The 16,858-nt window shown below is 34.4% G+C and overlaps 2 protein-coding genes across 2 annotated transcripts; both read right to left on the reverse strand.

The window, feature by feature from the left end:
- Positions 1-8,159: 8,159 nt before the first annotated feature.
- Positions 8,160-9,602, reverse strand: LOC133832437 (protein ALP1-like). Its single transcript, XM_062262781.1, has 3 exons — positions 9,084-9,602; positions 8,762-8,990; positions 8,160-8,683 (listed from the first exon to the last, which is right to left on the reverse strand). The coding sequence occupies exons 1-3, from the start codon at positions 9,600-9,602 to the stop codon at positions 8,160-8,162; spliced, it is 1,272 nt and encodes a 423-aa protein (XP_062118765.1).
- Positions 9,603-9,749: 147 nt separating this feature from the next.
- Positions 9,750-10,644, reverse strand: LOC133832438 (uncharacterized protein At2g29880-like). Its single transcript, XM_062262782.1, has 2 exons — positions 10,467-10,644; positions 9,750-10,373 (listed from the first exon to the last, which is right to left on the reverse strand). The coding sequence occupies exons 1-2, from the start codon at positions 10,530-10,532 to the stop codon at positions 9,750-9,752; spliced, it is 690 nt and encodes a 229-aa protein (XP_062118766.1). The 5' UTR covers positions 10,533-10,644.
- Between the last annotated feature and the right edge of the window lie 6,214 nt (positions 10,645-16,858).

Genomic DNA, 16,858 nt, shown 5'->3' on the forward strand with positions numbered 1-16,858 from the left:
ATTTCTGGGTCTTGTTCGTCGGAAACAGCGATATGGCAAGCCTCCTGCCCACCATGCTGATCAGTTTCGTTACCGTGCCTTGAACGAGTGACCACCATGATGAATTTTTCTCTGAATCTTTTTTCACTAGCACTAATTTGCAGACTCTCAATGAAAGCACCAAACTGTTGACGCGATTTTTCGCCATCAGTGTATTACGAAATTAGCTGGAATAAACTAGTACTTAAGGATAAACCGTAATCAGGAAAATAACACTTAAGGATGTTAGAAATGAAATATCAAGAACACTCGTTTCTTTTTTACGTGGTTCGGAGTCGAAAATCCCCCTAGTCCACGAGTCAATGTTATTACTGTATATCTCTATATTTTTGTATAGTATTGCATTACAGAGAAGAAAAAAAACCCAACCCCTTCGCTATCCAAGGTCTTGGTATTTATAGAAGAACCATCCCAGGATAAGAGCCAGGGTCATCACGTGAATACAAATCCTTCCTGTCACCTGTCTTACACAAATGATTGATATTATAATTTACATTAAGGTATGGTATAATCATTAAGTAAAAATGACCATGGGTCGTCTGGCATAATCGAACATGTGATGTCTGATCATGCACGTTTATATTGTGTGTCCGAGAATTCAGGGATAATCGGATATGTGATGTATGATCACACACGTTTATATATAACGTATCTGGGTTTATAAAGGTTCCTGGAAATGGTAGATCTGTAGCGTACCCCGACTTGAACATAACTTCAGCTCGCGCCAAGGACGTTGTGCTCCATATGCATCTCCAGCTTGTGTCCTAATGCTTCGTATTCCTCAGCCCGTGATATTACCTGGGGAGTCGCACTGCCTCTGCAGAGGAAATAACTGATAGATCCTTTAGTACTGTTCTTAGCCAACCAGTTGTATTCGAGCTGCCTGAAAGACCCAGGCTGAATACCAGAACGCACAAATTTTTTTTTTTAATTTGTGCTTAAATGATGGGCTTATATTGATGGTCTATTATTTTAGATAATTGGAAAAGATCAAATAAAATGGTCTTGATATGTTTATTTGGGCCCAATTGAACATGTAAAGTTTAAATTCCTCTCTTGTGGGTAGTTCCACTTGTGAAGGCCCATTTGCTTTGCATTTCTAGATTGGAGGTAATCAATTGAATAACGATCAATAAAATGAAGGTTTAAATTCTTATCTTTTGCATTATGTATGAAAGTTATGGGGCCTTGTAGTGGGAACGACATATTGGACTCAGCCCTCCTCCATGCAAGCTCAAATTGTTAAGGCTAATTTACCTAAGTTGGATTTGATTGTATTAGATTAATTCTAGTTGAACCTAAATTAATTGATTTGTAACACAGTAATTCTAAATATTTAAAGTGGATTTAAATGGGTGTTTTAGAATTAAAAGAAATTTATACTAAGGTTTATTAATTATTTTAAATAATGCAAAAAAACCTAGTTTTATAAATTTCACAAGGAAAACACTAAATTAAAATAATGAGCTTTAATTTTTTGAAATTTGATCTCCACCGTGAATTTAACAAGGTTAGAGTTTAGTGGGGCTTTATGGCGCTGTGATTACGTCTCCCTACGGATGGTGTTCACTGGACTTTTAACAAGGTTAAATTTCTTAGGATAGATAGTTATATATCACACCCTTATAGACTCATCCCTACGGTGTCTATGAGAAATGAGTCTATAATAATCAAAATCGTGGGTCTAGCTCATAAAGTTCGAAATAATTGGATTTCGTGACTTTGATCGGATAGGAAGGTTATTAATAATAGTTTTAGATTATTATTAATTGAGATGTTTACTCTATTTAACTAAGTAAATTTGTGATTCTCGCCTACCGAGACACATGTATTCATGGCTAGTTAAAATACCTTAGAAATAGTAGATACGTGTTTTTTATTATTTTACATATCTATGCATATTTTATATGTTTGAGAAATTTCTGAATATTTATGTGATTAAATGTTTGTTAAACAACGCATTGATTTCTAGTTTTTGATAATTGTAGTTCTATGTCGAGTCTCATTATCTCCCTTCTCTCCAAGGAACTTCTCACTGGAGAGAATTTTCCCAAATGGAAGTCAAACATCAACATTGTGTTGATTGGAAACAACTCCGAGCTTGTTATGACTGAAGTTTTCCTTGGTGTCCCTGGTGATTTATCTTCAAAAGAATGAAGGGAGAAGTACGAGCGTTGGATCGCTGCCAACAACAAATCCAAGGCGTACATGCTAGCTACCATGTCAGACACGCTAAGGATGAAGTTGGAGGATGTCGAAACTGCCTATGAAATCATGGAGCAGCTTCAGGAAATGTTCGGACACAAATCTGTACAAGCTTGTTTCGAGGCAACAAAGAAGTATGCTAATGCCAGGATGGTGCCTATAATTCATGTTCGTGATCACTTCATCAAGATGACAAACTACTTTCAAGGGCAGAATTGCACGGAGCCACCATAGACAAGGAAACTCAAGTGGGGCTTATTCTGAATAGTCTTGCTCCCAATTTTCTTCCATCCACTACCAACTACTTGCTAAACTAACTAAAGTACGGAATGACTTAACTCATGAACGAGCTTCAAATGTTTGAAGGTATCAATGGTGGACCAAGTAAGGGATATGACAAGAAGCTTGCTGCTGCTACTGAGGTTGCTCCTGGAGAAGCTAACTTAGCTTCATTCTCAAAGATCAACAAGAGGAATAAGAGAAAGAACAAGAAGGGAAATGTAATATCCGCCTTTGCATTTCATGGGTATTGTGGTCATTTTGGCCTGTGAGGACAATTTGGTAATTTATGTTGATGCATATGTGAATTATTTTTTTTATTATTTCATGATAATGTGTGATTTATTTCATGATTATGATATGTGTATGTGTGGTAGCGGCAAGGCACGTTTCCTTCAAGAATTGAGGGTTTAAGTGCCAATTGTAATATTCTCTTTTACTAGTAAGGGTATTATGGTAAATTGTATGACATTATGTGTTTAATTATATGAATTATGATATGCATGATTTATGATGTATGTTCATTTTTGCGTTCTGTCAAGCAATCCACTCACACATTTTTCTTCAAGTATTAGGGGCCAAGGTGTAATAGAAGTTATGTATTTGAGGTCAAAGTGGAATTATGAGTTTTATGATAGAAAGCGTAATTATCAAAAGTTAAAACTATTAATTTTGGTTGGAAATTACAATAAGAGACTTAAGTGATTATTAAGGATAAATTTGAGGTTGGGGACAAAAAGGTCATTTGATTTTATATGAATTAAGTCAGATTAAATAATCTATTAAAAAGTTAAATAGGTTTAGAAGTCGTATTTTTCTTCAGACTCTGGTTTTACGATAGGCTAAAGGGGAACAGACCAAGAACAATCTCTCATTCTTTATCTGAGTTTGTGATGACTTGAGGTTGAAGGAGATCAACAGTCTGGGTTATTGAAAGGATAGGAGATTCCATAGACATCAAGGATCTAAGGTTTTGGTGGCTGGATTTTCATCTGTAAGTATTCAAACCATTACTGTTTAAGGTTTTGTCAATCTAAGTTTTTGAAGATCTAAGGCTGCTTTATTGTTTCTGAATTGATGGATGTTTAATATAAGTTTAGAGATGTTAATATCTAGGTTCTAAGGGTTAGAAACATGTTAGGATAGTTGTTTTGGGGCAAGGTTTTGAGTCCCCTCGTGTTTTGGGATGTTTGGGGTCAAAATGGTTGAAAAATTGCTGAGAATTCTGGGTTTTTTCGCAGTGGCGTCGCAGCTCAAGTGGTTGAGCGCCACAGCGCAAATGCGTATCTTTTAGGCTGAAATTTTTCTCTCTAACTTCGGAGCGCCACGGCTCTATGGGAGGGCTCCACGGCTCAAATATATTTTTCTGTTATAATTTTTGAGTTTCGTATTTTGACCATAACTTTTGACCCCGATGTCGGATTTGGACATTCTTTTTATGGTTGGGAAGCTTGTGAAAAGATATACAGTCCTAGAGCCTAATCCAAGTTTATATGTTATTAATTTGGAGTCAAAATCATGAACTAATCTTGGTATTAATTGATTTTGATCGGTTTTGTTTAGGTTTGGCTGGAGATGCTTGAATAGAATCACACTTGGGTTGTTTTATCAACTTAATTGCTGGAATTCAGGTAAGAAGAGTGGTCACTATAACACAGGGTGTGCATTTGAAGGCACAAATTTATGTATATGTGATCTAATTAAGTTTAGGTATGTTATGGTTATGATTTTGTTATGTATGTTATGAGTTTATGAATATTTCATGTTTATGTACGTTGTTGCATGCTTACATTGACATGGGTATAAATACACTTGAGCAGAGTTGATATAACCTATGTTTATGTTATAACATTGTTTGGTGTTTGGTAAGATGTTGGACGGGGTAGTTATCAGAATAGGTAAGTGTCTGAGGCCGTGGAGGTTTAGGGTGGGATGCCACTCGCTACTATAAACTGTCAACACTTGCTTACGTTGTTTGTTTGTTTTATATTTGTGTGACATGCTTACATGATGAAAATGCATGTGTACTTTATGATGAAATGCATGCTTACGTTTCTCGTGCTTAGTTGCACACTTGACCAGGTTAGCACTGGTTTACGACCAATATGACATCGCTAATACGTTTTACGATTGTATGATGAGATGATGTGATACGATATGAATTATTATTGAACTCTATTTATGTTAATGTATAGATTATTAATGGTTTATGAATTAGGTTTTCATAGTTTGAACTAGGTTATATTTTATGTTTATGTTTTCTGTTTGGACTTTGGGGTTGTGACCTACATAGCTCTTCTTACAGGGTGTTAGCTCCCGGGTACTCTGTGTTGCAGGTAAGGGCAAAAGCGTAGTAGATGAGGCGATGAGTTAGAGCAGGCTCGGTCTGATGTGTGCATGTCGTGATTGGTTGATCTGGGTGTTTAAAAGGGTGCTACTTATGCATTGTTGTTATAAAAGCCTTTAACCTTTGGTTTTATGTTGTTTATTAAACATTAATTTTTACGTACGACATGCATGTAAAAAAAAATTATTTGAAATATCGAGATCTCGAGTTGCATGTTTGTAAAAAGGTGTTAATTCATGTTTCTTTCAATAAAAATTTTGTTTTTTTAAAGAGATTCATGTAAACATTAATCTACTTAAATATGGAGTATTTAGTAAATTAATGGGTTTTAATTCGGGTCGTTACAGGCAAGGCCACAACTACTGCAAAACCAGCTAGAGGGGGCTACAAAACCTGATGGGGCAAAACCTACTGCTAAGAAAGCCAAAGGATCATGTTTCCACTGCAAGGATACTGGGCATTGGAAAAAGGATTACCCAACTCTCAAGACTATAGGAACCCAAGGTAATTGTCAATCTTTTGTCTTGGATGCATGTGTTTTGGAAGATGATAATTCTGTATGGATTATAGATTCTGGATCCACTAACCATGTATGCATTTCTTTGCAACTACTTAGCAATTGGACACCAGTAAAGGAAGGCGAGCTGAAGCTTAGAGTCAGAAATGGAGCATTCGTGAACGTTGAAGCAAGAGGACAAGCTCTTCTAAATTTTGGAAATAAATATTTAGTTTTAAATAATGTTTATTCTATTCCAAACTTTAGTCATAATTTAATTTCAGTTTCTTTATTACATCAACAACATTTTGCTATAACTTTCACAAGTTTTAAAATATCAATTTCATTGAATGGATGTGAATTATGTGTTTGATGTATGGAAAACAAGCTATGCCTTTTACGACATGTCGAACCCTCCGCTTTTAATAACGAGTTATTTAAGGTAGCTAGATCTAGGACCACCAAATGAAAAATGATCGATAATGATAACATGACGTATCTTTGGCATCTCCAACTTGGTCATATTAACTATGATAGGATCAAAAGAATAACAAAGGTTGGGCCTTTGAGGGAACTCACAATGGGTGACCTACCTGTCTGCGAATCTTGTCTCGAGGGTAAAATGATCAAGCATCCATTCTCTGTAAAAGGAGAAAGGGTCATAGAACCACTAGGGTTGGTTCATTCAAATGTATGTGGACTGCTGAATGTTCAAGCGAGGGGTGGTTATAAGTATTTCGTCACTTTCATTGACGATTACTCGAGATACTCGTGTTTTTACCTTATGCATAGGAAATCTGAAACATTTGAGAAGTTTAAAGAATTCCTTCCAATGGCTCTAAACCAATTAGGTAAAACGTTAAAGATCTTGCGATCTGATATGGGTGGAGAATACATGGATATGCAGTTCCACGATCATTTAACTGAACTTGGGATATTATATCAACGTACCGCCCCAGGTACTCCGCAACAAAATGGTGTTGCAAAGCGTCGGAAACGCACGTTGATGGAAATGGTTTGGTCCATGATTAGTTATTCAACTCTTCCGATCTATTTTTGGGGACATGCCATGCAGACCGCGTGTGACATTTTAAATGTCGTGTCGTCTAAAGCTATCTCCAAAACACCCTTAGAACTATGGAATAGTTGTGAACCTAGTTTGTGTCATTATAGAATCTGGGGGTGTCCCGTTCATGTCTTAAGGAAAAATGAAGGAAAGCTAGAACCGTGAACTAAAGTTTGTTTGTTTGTTGGCTATGCTAAAGGTACTTGGGGTGGTCTGTTCTATAGTCCACAAGATAAGAAAGTGTTTGTTTCCACAAATGCTACTTTTCTTGAAGAGGACTACATGTCTAATTTCAAACCTCGTAGCAAAGTAGTCTTGGCAGAATTGCACTCTAACTTAGCTATTCCTACTATTCTGATTCCATCAACACAAGTTGATGAAAACAAAAATATTCCTACTGATCATCCTCAAGTGACGCAAGTCGAGATTAACGAGGAAGAACAAGAAACCACAGTTCCAGTTCAAACATTTACGATGCCTGGTCGTAGTGGGAGGGTTTCTCGTACCCCGGTCCGCTATCGTATCAAATGATGAAACCAACATGGTTGTTGGGGACACACATGACGATGATCTATTGTCTTTCAAACAAGCAATGGGTAGTGTTGATATGGATCTTTGGCTTGAAACCATGAAACAGGAAATGGAGTCCATGTGTTTAACTCCGTCTGGGATCTTGTAGAAGCACCTAGTGACTTTAGGGCCATTGGGTGCAAGTGGATCTACAAGAAGAAGAGAAGAGCTAATGGAAAGGTCGAGACTTACAAGGCTCGACTCGTGGCAAGGGGTTATACCCAGAGAGAAGGAGTTGACTATGAGGAAAAAATTTATTCGGTTGCCATGCTAAAATCTATTCGCATACTCTTATCCATAGTCATAGCTCTTGATTATGAGATTTGGCAAATGGACGTCAAAATAGCGTTCCTTATCGGGAACCTAAACGAAACCATTTATGTGGATCAACCAGAAGGGTTTAAAGTAACTGGACAAGAAAAGAAAGTGTGCAAGTTGAATAGGTTCATTTATGGTTTTGAGCAGAATGTTGACGAGCCCTGCGTTTACCAACTCAAGGAAAACAACATTGTGGTATTCTTGATTCTCTATGTGGATGATATCTTGCTCACTGGAAACGCTGTCAAGAAATTATCAAACATAAAGAACTAGCTAGGAACTCAATTTCAGACAAAGGACTTGGGTGAAGAAAGTTATGTTCTTGGTATCCAGATTTTGAGGGATAGAAAGAACAAAACTTTGGCTCTATCTCAAGCATCTTACATAGATAAGGTGATTGAGCGTTTCTCTATGAAAGATTCAAAGAAAGGACATTTAGGGTCTGATTGGTTCGTGATTAGAAAACTGTATTTTTGAAAAGTGAGATTCTGAAATGAAAATTTGAATTTAGTGACTAAAAACATGTTTCTGAAAATGTGATTGGTTCAATGTCAGGAAACTGTTTTTGAGTTTTAAAAAATTGAATTTGTGATTGGTATTAAATTTGAAAATATAACAGAAACTGAAAACGTGATTGGTTCAGCTGAATCTGAATATTATTTTTATTTTTATATTTTATATACATAGGTTGTATGATATTAAATTTTGATTTATCTACAAATTTAATTATATTGATAAATTAAAATTTAATAATAGTGCATTGATTAAATTCATAACAATATTGCATTGTCGTTAATTTTGATTTTTTTTCTAAATTAAAGTTACATATTTTTAATTAACTAAACATTATTGTTATAACTAAGCCACATTTGTCCAGCAATGTCATCTCTAATATTTTCCATCTGAGCCATATAAGCTTGACTGAAATTAATCTGTGGTGCCTTAGAAATTCCTGTTTCATCTCCTTCTTGTTGGTTTTCTATTGTTGTATTAGATTGGCTTTCAGTTCCTTCAATATCTTCAACAGGTGTAGCATCAACTGAATATTGTTCAAACATTCTATCATTAATAGAATGCATTTTGATCCAGTTGTGGATAGCGCAACATGCTATTGGTATTCGACGTTGCTTTCCAAGTAAGTATGGAGGCATTGACTTCAAAATGGGAAACCTGGCTTTAAGAAGTCCAAAACAACGTTCAATCACATTGCGCAATGATGAGTGCCTATAATTGAATAACTCCATCGCACCTCTAGGATGGTTCCCTCTTCCTCTAAAGCGACGCAAGTGATAACGTTCACCACGATATGGTGCTAGAAACCCAGGCATATTTGGATAGCCAGAATCAACAACATAGTATTTACCTATATTAAAATCACTTATTATGAACAAGGGAATGTGAAAGAAAATTATAATGCATCAAGACAAGTGTAATTTAAGACCTGGTGGTGGCATGGGAAAGTTATCGTCTTTTCTAATTGCATCAAGAAGCACTCGAGAGTCATTGGTTGTTCCTTCCCATCCAGCGTAGACATAAGTAAACATCATATTAAAGGAGCATGCAGCCATTACATTTTGTGTTACATCTACTTTTCTTCCTCTATATGCAAGTTGTTTTAGAGCTGGTGCAACTGCACTTACATGAGTACCATCAATTGCTCCAACACAATCCTACATAACAAATCAGATATATCATTACCAACTTCAATTAAATTGATATGAATTATAACAAATTTTTTATTAAAATTAATAAATAAAATTTACCTTAAACCATGGGAAATACTTCGAATTATTTTGAATTTCTGCTTGCACAGTATTAAAGTGAAGAGGCCTTATTACTTCATTTCCTAAATAACACAATGCATCTAGCACTCTGCCAAATTGACGACAAACAGTTTCTACCGAATGTTGATATCTTTCGGCCACAGTCCTAACTCGTTGGTTGTGTGTTACTATCCATAGAAACATGACAACAGCTTCTTCAACACTAATTACCTTGTCATGTTCTATGACTTCCATTTCAACTAATCGACGACATAAAGATCTAAAAGTATTAACGTCCATTCTAATTGTGTAAAACAATCTATCAGGATGTCCATTTAGCAGCTCAAGTAAATATTGACGTCCAGACATATTTGAAGTGCGTAGTGGTCGTCTAATCTGTTGAGATTTTTGCATCTCATGTATTCGATTAGCCATGAGGACTTGACCAATTAATTCCTCGCTTGATGAAGACGACGTATCACCAAATAATATTTCAAACTCCTCATCCGAATCATCCATCTTAGGTACCTAATTATGACAATAATAAAAGTTCAATCACGACAATAAACACCAAGTCAAGTTCATTACACATTATCTAAGAAAATGTAAACTTCATGGTTTGGTAGTTCATAACAGACAAAGTCATAATAAATAAACAATATTAAATCACTCCAACAATGAATCAAGATAAGCACGTCGACGCTCCTCATTCATTCTCATGAATATTCCGCGCCATTCTGGGGTTGCTACAAACTCATGCAACGCTTTGAGGTATATTTTATTATCCAGATCTGGAATACTATCAAGAATGCTTTGACAATCTTCCACATTGTAAGAATTAGTGACTTTGTTGGTTTCCTCGCTAATTCTTTTTTCTCTCGATTCATAATACTTACGCATAGTCTCACTCCGTGTTAATGATGCCTCAGTCTTAGCAGAAATACTTTTTGCAAGTTCTCCCATCACTTGGTCGAAGGCAGAACTAGCCCCTTTGTTCTTTTTCTCTTTTGGTTTTGGTGCATCTGGTGGAGCAGAAGTAGCTCGACGACGTACACCAGTAACTTCTTCTTCCTCTCCATAATTATCACCGTCAAATTCAAGATCAATATCAACATGTGCTCCAGTGCCAACAAAATGACGCTCTTGTTGGCGTTCCTCAACTGAAGAAGGCGGAAGTTGAGTGGAGGCATAACTCATACCACCAGTGGTTGTTGTATTATTGAATATTTCTCCAAGCATCTCATAATGTTGCAATCCTTTTTTTCGAAATCTCTTGGCATTTGGATATTTCTACAAAAATCCAAAAACACACAACATTACTACATAATATGAATTTAGAATAATCAAGTAATCAACAACACAAGTATAGTATAAGTCTATTACCTTTAGATAAGTGTCCCATACTTCATCACTTGCTGTAACAGTTTTTGTTTGAGTATCCCATCCCATACCAGTTTGTTCCAAAAGATGAGAAAATTCTCGATGTGCCTTTCTCAACCGATTGAATTTGGATTTCAATTAAGGCATTTTATATCTCTTTCCAAAAGAATTAAATATGTCATTTTCTATTTTTAGCCATCCTTTTTTGTCCAAGGTTGTTTTTTGTTATCCTTTTTTAGTCTCTTCATACAAAAGACCAATATAATGTGATTCAATAACCTCAGGCCAAGAAGCATGATCGTCAATGTCTACATTCTTCGCATCCATCTAATCATAATTTTAACTATCACAATCTATTTCTTCATAAATAATGCTTCTTTTAAATTTATTAGCTCAAGTTTTCAAAATCAAACATTCAAATCAAAGAATTCCAAGATGTAAAGAAAGTAGAGAGAGTGAGAAAAAGAGCTCACCTCAGATGTTGCAAATTGAGAGCAAATGGGTTGTAATGGTGTGATGGTGGTGTGGTCGGCTGCTACTTCAAACAAAAGATGATGAGTATTTAATCAGGGACTCAGAACTCAGAACAACTTTTCATTAAACAATTTTTCAGTAGCTTTTGAGTATTTAAACAACTTTTCACTACCACAATATAGAAATCTTCCACACGATTCAATTAGTGACTCTGGCTAAGCCCATTTTTTAGGAATTTCTTCATGTGATGGAAAAATTTCAGCCATTAATACTTCATTAGGAAAACTGACAAGAAACCAAATTTCAAACTATTGAAAGGAAACTAATCAACATCCAATAGAGACTTTTATTAAACAGCCTACGCTCAGAGTTTGTTAGCCAAGCAGACTTGCTTTATGGCTTTGGGCTGCCTTATAATTGGAAATGAGTCCCAGATGTTATATCATATAATCTAAACTATCTTTCTACTCACAAAAGCTTCTCACATTCTTCAAAGCATTTTAGACAACAAAGATTATTTTGAGTTCATGTATTATGTCATGCAATGTGAAGAAAATTTTGCAACAAAATACTTTATTATTACCCACCTATTCTAGCTGCTTTCCAAAAGAATCCCCGGAACCTGCCAAAAAGAAAAGTTGATAAGAACACGGCAGGATTGAAATAATAATTCATAAGTTTACACCATATTACACAAAGAAAGAAATCAGAAAATTTGTTATTACTATCTTTTGAACATCTAACTCTGTCTGTATTTCTTGGTTTTCTTGTAAATCATTTTTCATGAAATGTCCAATGTAATAGAAGGGCTGTTAATTTTTAGAAGTTAGTGCAGAAGAATATTACCAGGAATAATGTGTTTAAAGAAGAAAGCAAAGGAACTAATGACAAGTATATATGAACATTTGTAACTGAACTTTATGCTTGGACTAATGATATGTGTATCACACTAAACCTACTATCTTTGGAAGACAAGACAGAAAAGCATCTTACTAGCTAGGTTCTCCTAAGAATCTGACCCCAATTCTAATACAAGAAAACCATGAGCTTGCAAAACAACATCTATTATTACTTACAAAAAAGGAAGAAAATAAATAGAAGATAAAAGAGACACTTGGGGTGCAAAATATAAATGACCTTTAAATAAATAAATAAATCACCATTTAATAAGCTCAAAATTAATCTTTAAACCACGTTGTAGACCCAATAACACCACATCAAACCCCCTATCCACACCAAAAAGTTTTTGGATACCTTTAACTGTAACTAACTCACATATCAACAAAACTAAGGCCAGGCAGATTTGTAATTATTCAATAGTAGGAAAAGTAAGAAATTGAATCAATATTTAATGGAGGCAATCACTTTCAACTTTCAACTCTAGAATTAAGCATAATATCATTGCTTCTTCATCCAGACTTGTATATATCCACTACACATAAACCTATAATAACCATAAACAAATACTCAAAACAGATTTATATATATAAATTAATAATAACATTAAAACAAAAAAAAAATCAAAACTAATTAATACCTCTGTACTCTAGCAGTCCTATCCAGAACATACCCCGTGAAGATTATGCATGATCTAGTTCTAACACTGTAATAGGAATCAACCTGAAAAATTAATTTATCACTGATGCATTTTATAGCAAAAGCTCTACATTATTTACAGGTGTGTTCTATTTCATGAGGAGTTCAAAGAAAAACAACAATACATGAAGAGACCCAATACTAATACTAGTATTCCAAAGATAAACCTCACCTATGCAAAGAGGAAGCTATCAAAAAATAATAAACAAAAGGGAATTAACTAGAATACAAAAAAGCATTCAAGTACTTGAAAACAACGTAAGCTTATTCAAATAGAAGAAATAACTATGTATAGCTTATTTAAAGTCAACTTATTATAACTATACACAGCAATAAAAACAAATTCATTAGCAATTTATTGGAACATGGAAAAATATGGAGATGAGAAGTCCACCTAACAATGATATAAGTGAAGCCATAAACTTAATGCCAGCACAAGTCTCTCACCAGCATAGTACTACAAGTCTCTCACCTTCACTGGTGAGAAGCTCATATGCATAATCAACATAGTACTGCAATCTTTCAGCAGAAACATACAAGTCTCCCAACTATATAAAATGCACTAAAGAATTATGAAGGTGAGTGCTTATATATATAAATATATATATTAAAACACCAAATAAAATGAAACACAAGTTGCAACCATTTCTCATGCAAGTCAGTTAACACATACAAAGTGTTAAAGCGTGATTAAATGGACAAGTCAGTCACTCAGCTTTGCTTCCTGATTAGCTATTGAGAACTTATTCACTTTCTGCATAGGAGATAAAGATATAACAATATTAACCACAATAATGGGAAAAAAAAAACATATTAGAGCAGATCCACTATATGTATATGTGTATATATAAATCATTTCCAAATTTCAATTACTATTCAGTTACTTTTTCATCATTCTCAATTCAAAATCATTGTGAAAAACTCATCTTGGGATTCAATCAGAACTAATAGATGAAGCTTGATTACAAGTTCATCGGCAATACAGTAAAGGGCAATAAAGGAATTTCATTAACATTGTTCACAATCTAACTCACTGATCAAAACTAATAATCTCTAAATTCTAGGTCCAATTTGTTTTGACTAAATCGGTTTATAGATCCACTAACCCAACCCCAACTCGATCGAATTGCAGAATTGAAGAAAATAGAAATTACCTTTCCAAGAATGCAGCCTGCTGAGCACCAGAAGAAGCAGAATAATACAGTGGAATTCAACAATAGAGTTTTTCACAATCGAGGAAGACGAAGAGTAGCGAGAGGCCTTCACAGTCAAACATCTCCAAAGCTTCTGGGTATCACCGTTGGGTGGGACACATCAAGACAAGGAAGACAATGAAAGAAAGAAATCCATGGGTTTAGTTTTCGGAAAGACAGAAAACATGAAATTATCGTTTTCCACTTTTTAGACAAATAATTAGGATCGTGATCGGGATTTTGTTTTCAAAAAGAACAAACCAATCACTTATTTTGTGGGCCCATTACTTTTTTAGTTTTTGAATTTATAAAATTGGATTTAAATAAGAAACCAATCAGCCCCTTACCATCCCGACATGGAATCCATCTTTCTAAAATGCAACCTCCACATACTCCTGAAGAGAAAGATGATATGAGAAGGATTCCTTATGCATCTGCAGTTGGAAGTCTAATGTATGCTATGTTGTGCACTTGACCGGACATCTGCCATGCAGTGGGAGTTGTGAGCAGATAACAGTCAAACCTAGGAAGGGAACATTGGATAGCGGTCAAGCACATACTGAAATATCTTCGACAAACTAGGGATTATATGCTAGTCTACTCGGGTGAAGTTCTGAACCCGTTAGGCTACACCAATTCTGATTTTCAAACTGACGTCGATGACCGAAAGTCAACTTCTTGAATGGTGTTTACTCTTGGGGGTGGAGCTGTGATATGGAGAAGCGTTAATCAATCCGCGATCTCAAATTATACCATGGAGGCTAAGTACATAGCTGTTTCTGAGGGAGTTAAGGAAATAGTATGACTGAGGAAGTTCTATACAGATCTTGGTGTTATTCCAAAAATGGATAAACCCCTCATTTTGTATTGTGACACTAATGGGGCGATAGCCAATTCTAAAGAACCTCGGAGCCACAAAAGAGCGAATCATATAGAGAGGAAGTACCACATCATCACAGAATATGTGGTAAGGGGAGAAGTGAAGGTCATGAAGATTGCATCTGAGGACAATCTTGCGGATCCCTTCACAAAGACACTGGGAGAGATAACTTTTCTAAAGCATATAAAGGGAATGGGTTTGAGAGAAATGTCGCATTTGTTTTAAAAGTGCAAGTGGGAGTTTGTTGGGTTTTATGCCCTTATAAAACCACATTTCTTATGTAATTCATTCATTATCAATAAAGTAGTAGAAATTATTTTGTTTAATCAAATTGCGTTATTTACATGATTAATTATTATTAATACAAACGTTTATAAAATCCCGAACATATGTATAGTTGCAATTATAGTGAGTCGGTCACAATGGATTATAATTGTAATTATATGTTCAAAAGCATTTTGTCCTAAGATTAAATCAGTACACTAGATTTTTACTGATTGGTTAATCTATGATAAGATCTGCTTACACATCTGGTGTGATGTCATATCCAGGACATTGACCGAGTAGATAAGATCGAATGTATTTTGTTACATTGGATTGGACCGATATTGATTATTGACAAAATAAGTAAGTATCGTTATTATCTAATCTAATCATATCACAACGTTGACCATAGGTCAATTCAATCTTAATTCTGAGTGATTAATATTATGCTAATTGTATTATTCAAGTCTTTTGATTTGTTCGTTACTAGCTTACCCTACGGACTAGCTCATACTTACATATTGGAGATCTAGTAGTATAATTGAGTGGGAGTATTTACCATATATATAAAATCTATAGTTTCTGTTTAAGAAGTGAAACGATGATTTCCTTATAGCTTGGTTCAAGCGTTAAATGATAGAGTACTCGTTTCTGTAATTAAATTTACAGAAATATCATTTGCAAGGAACTTTGTGGGAGTTAAGGATAAAATACCAATGAGAGGTAAAACGGTAATTTTCACATGTCTCATTATTAGATCATCTATAGAGGATTGAATGATGGTTATGGTTATAATAATGGATAACATATTTACATTTGGTGTAAAACGTTATATGAATTCAAGAGTGCAATTATGAGTCTATAGTGGAGTCACGGGGAATTAATAAGGTAGTGAGATTATTTGTTATAAATAAATTTACTGTAACTTATTGGAACTTAAGTTCATGGATCCATGATCCCCATGTCATCTCTTATAAAAATGAGCATATTAGTCTTGAATAATTAATTTAATTATTAATTATAAAAATATCACATTGACTATGTCTATGAAAATAAATAATGTTAAATTATTTATTAATATTTTGTGAGAAAAGAAATAGAAGAAAATTTTAGGTTTTTATTGCAAAGTCTCAAACAGAGAGTATTATAGTGAATTGTGACAATTTTGTTAATATTGATAAATTGGTATTAATATTAATAAAATGAATTAAATAAAGGTCAAAATTATAATTAGTTAATTTTGACAAGTATTTAATTAATTATAATTATTAAATAATTAAAATAAAATGGGTAACTAAAACCTATTTTATATCCTAGCTAATTGCCTATATTGTAATGCCCCGACTAATTCTAAGACCTCAGAGCATTAAAACTACTAAGACATAACTACTACTTTGGAACACATACATAAAAATATTAGAACTTTATTAAAAATCTAAAATACGGGATTCCATTGTTATTACATAAAAACGTAAAGAAAACATAAACCTTTAGTTAATTGTTCAAATACTAAATGCGAAAAAATAGATACAAAAATTAGAAAGACTCGAAAATATAAACTTTATCCTCGATCTTTTCCAGTAGTCCATCCATTCAGTCCATCCCCAATACACATGTCAAAGTTGCCATGAATTTGTCCCGCCTTCCAAGCTTATTTTCCTACACCATCTAAAATAAAAGGAATGAGCATAATGCCAAGCAAGGAAAATCTACTAAAACATATCATAAATCAGAAGACTATATATCATAAAACATATGACATAAAAACTTAAATCATAAAAAATATAGGACTACAATATTAATGACCATTAACTCATTACCGTAGCATGTGATAAAATCATCTAGGTCCTCAGTCTATTAATCGAGGTAGGTTAGATCACAAAATAGTATATGATAACCCATCTAAGTCCTCTGTCTACTAATCGAAGTAAGGTAAATCATAACACTAAGTTACGATAATGATAAAAATCTTCGGATTTGATTTGCTA

Source organism: Humulus lupulus, chromosome 4 (assembly GCF_963169125.1).
Source record: "Humulus lupulus chromosome 4, drHumLupu1.1, whole genome shotgun sequence".
Classification (NCBI taxonomy): domain Eukaryota; kingdom Viridiplantae; phylum Streptophyta; class Magnoliopsida; order Rosales; family Cannabaceae; genus Humulus; species Humulus lupulus.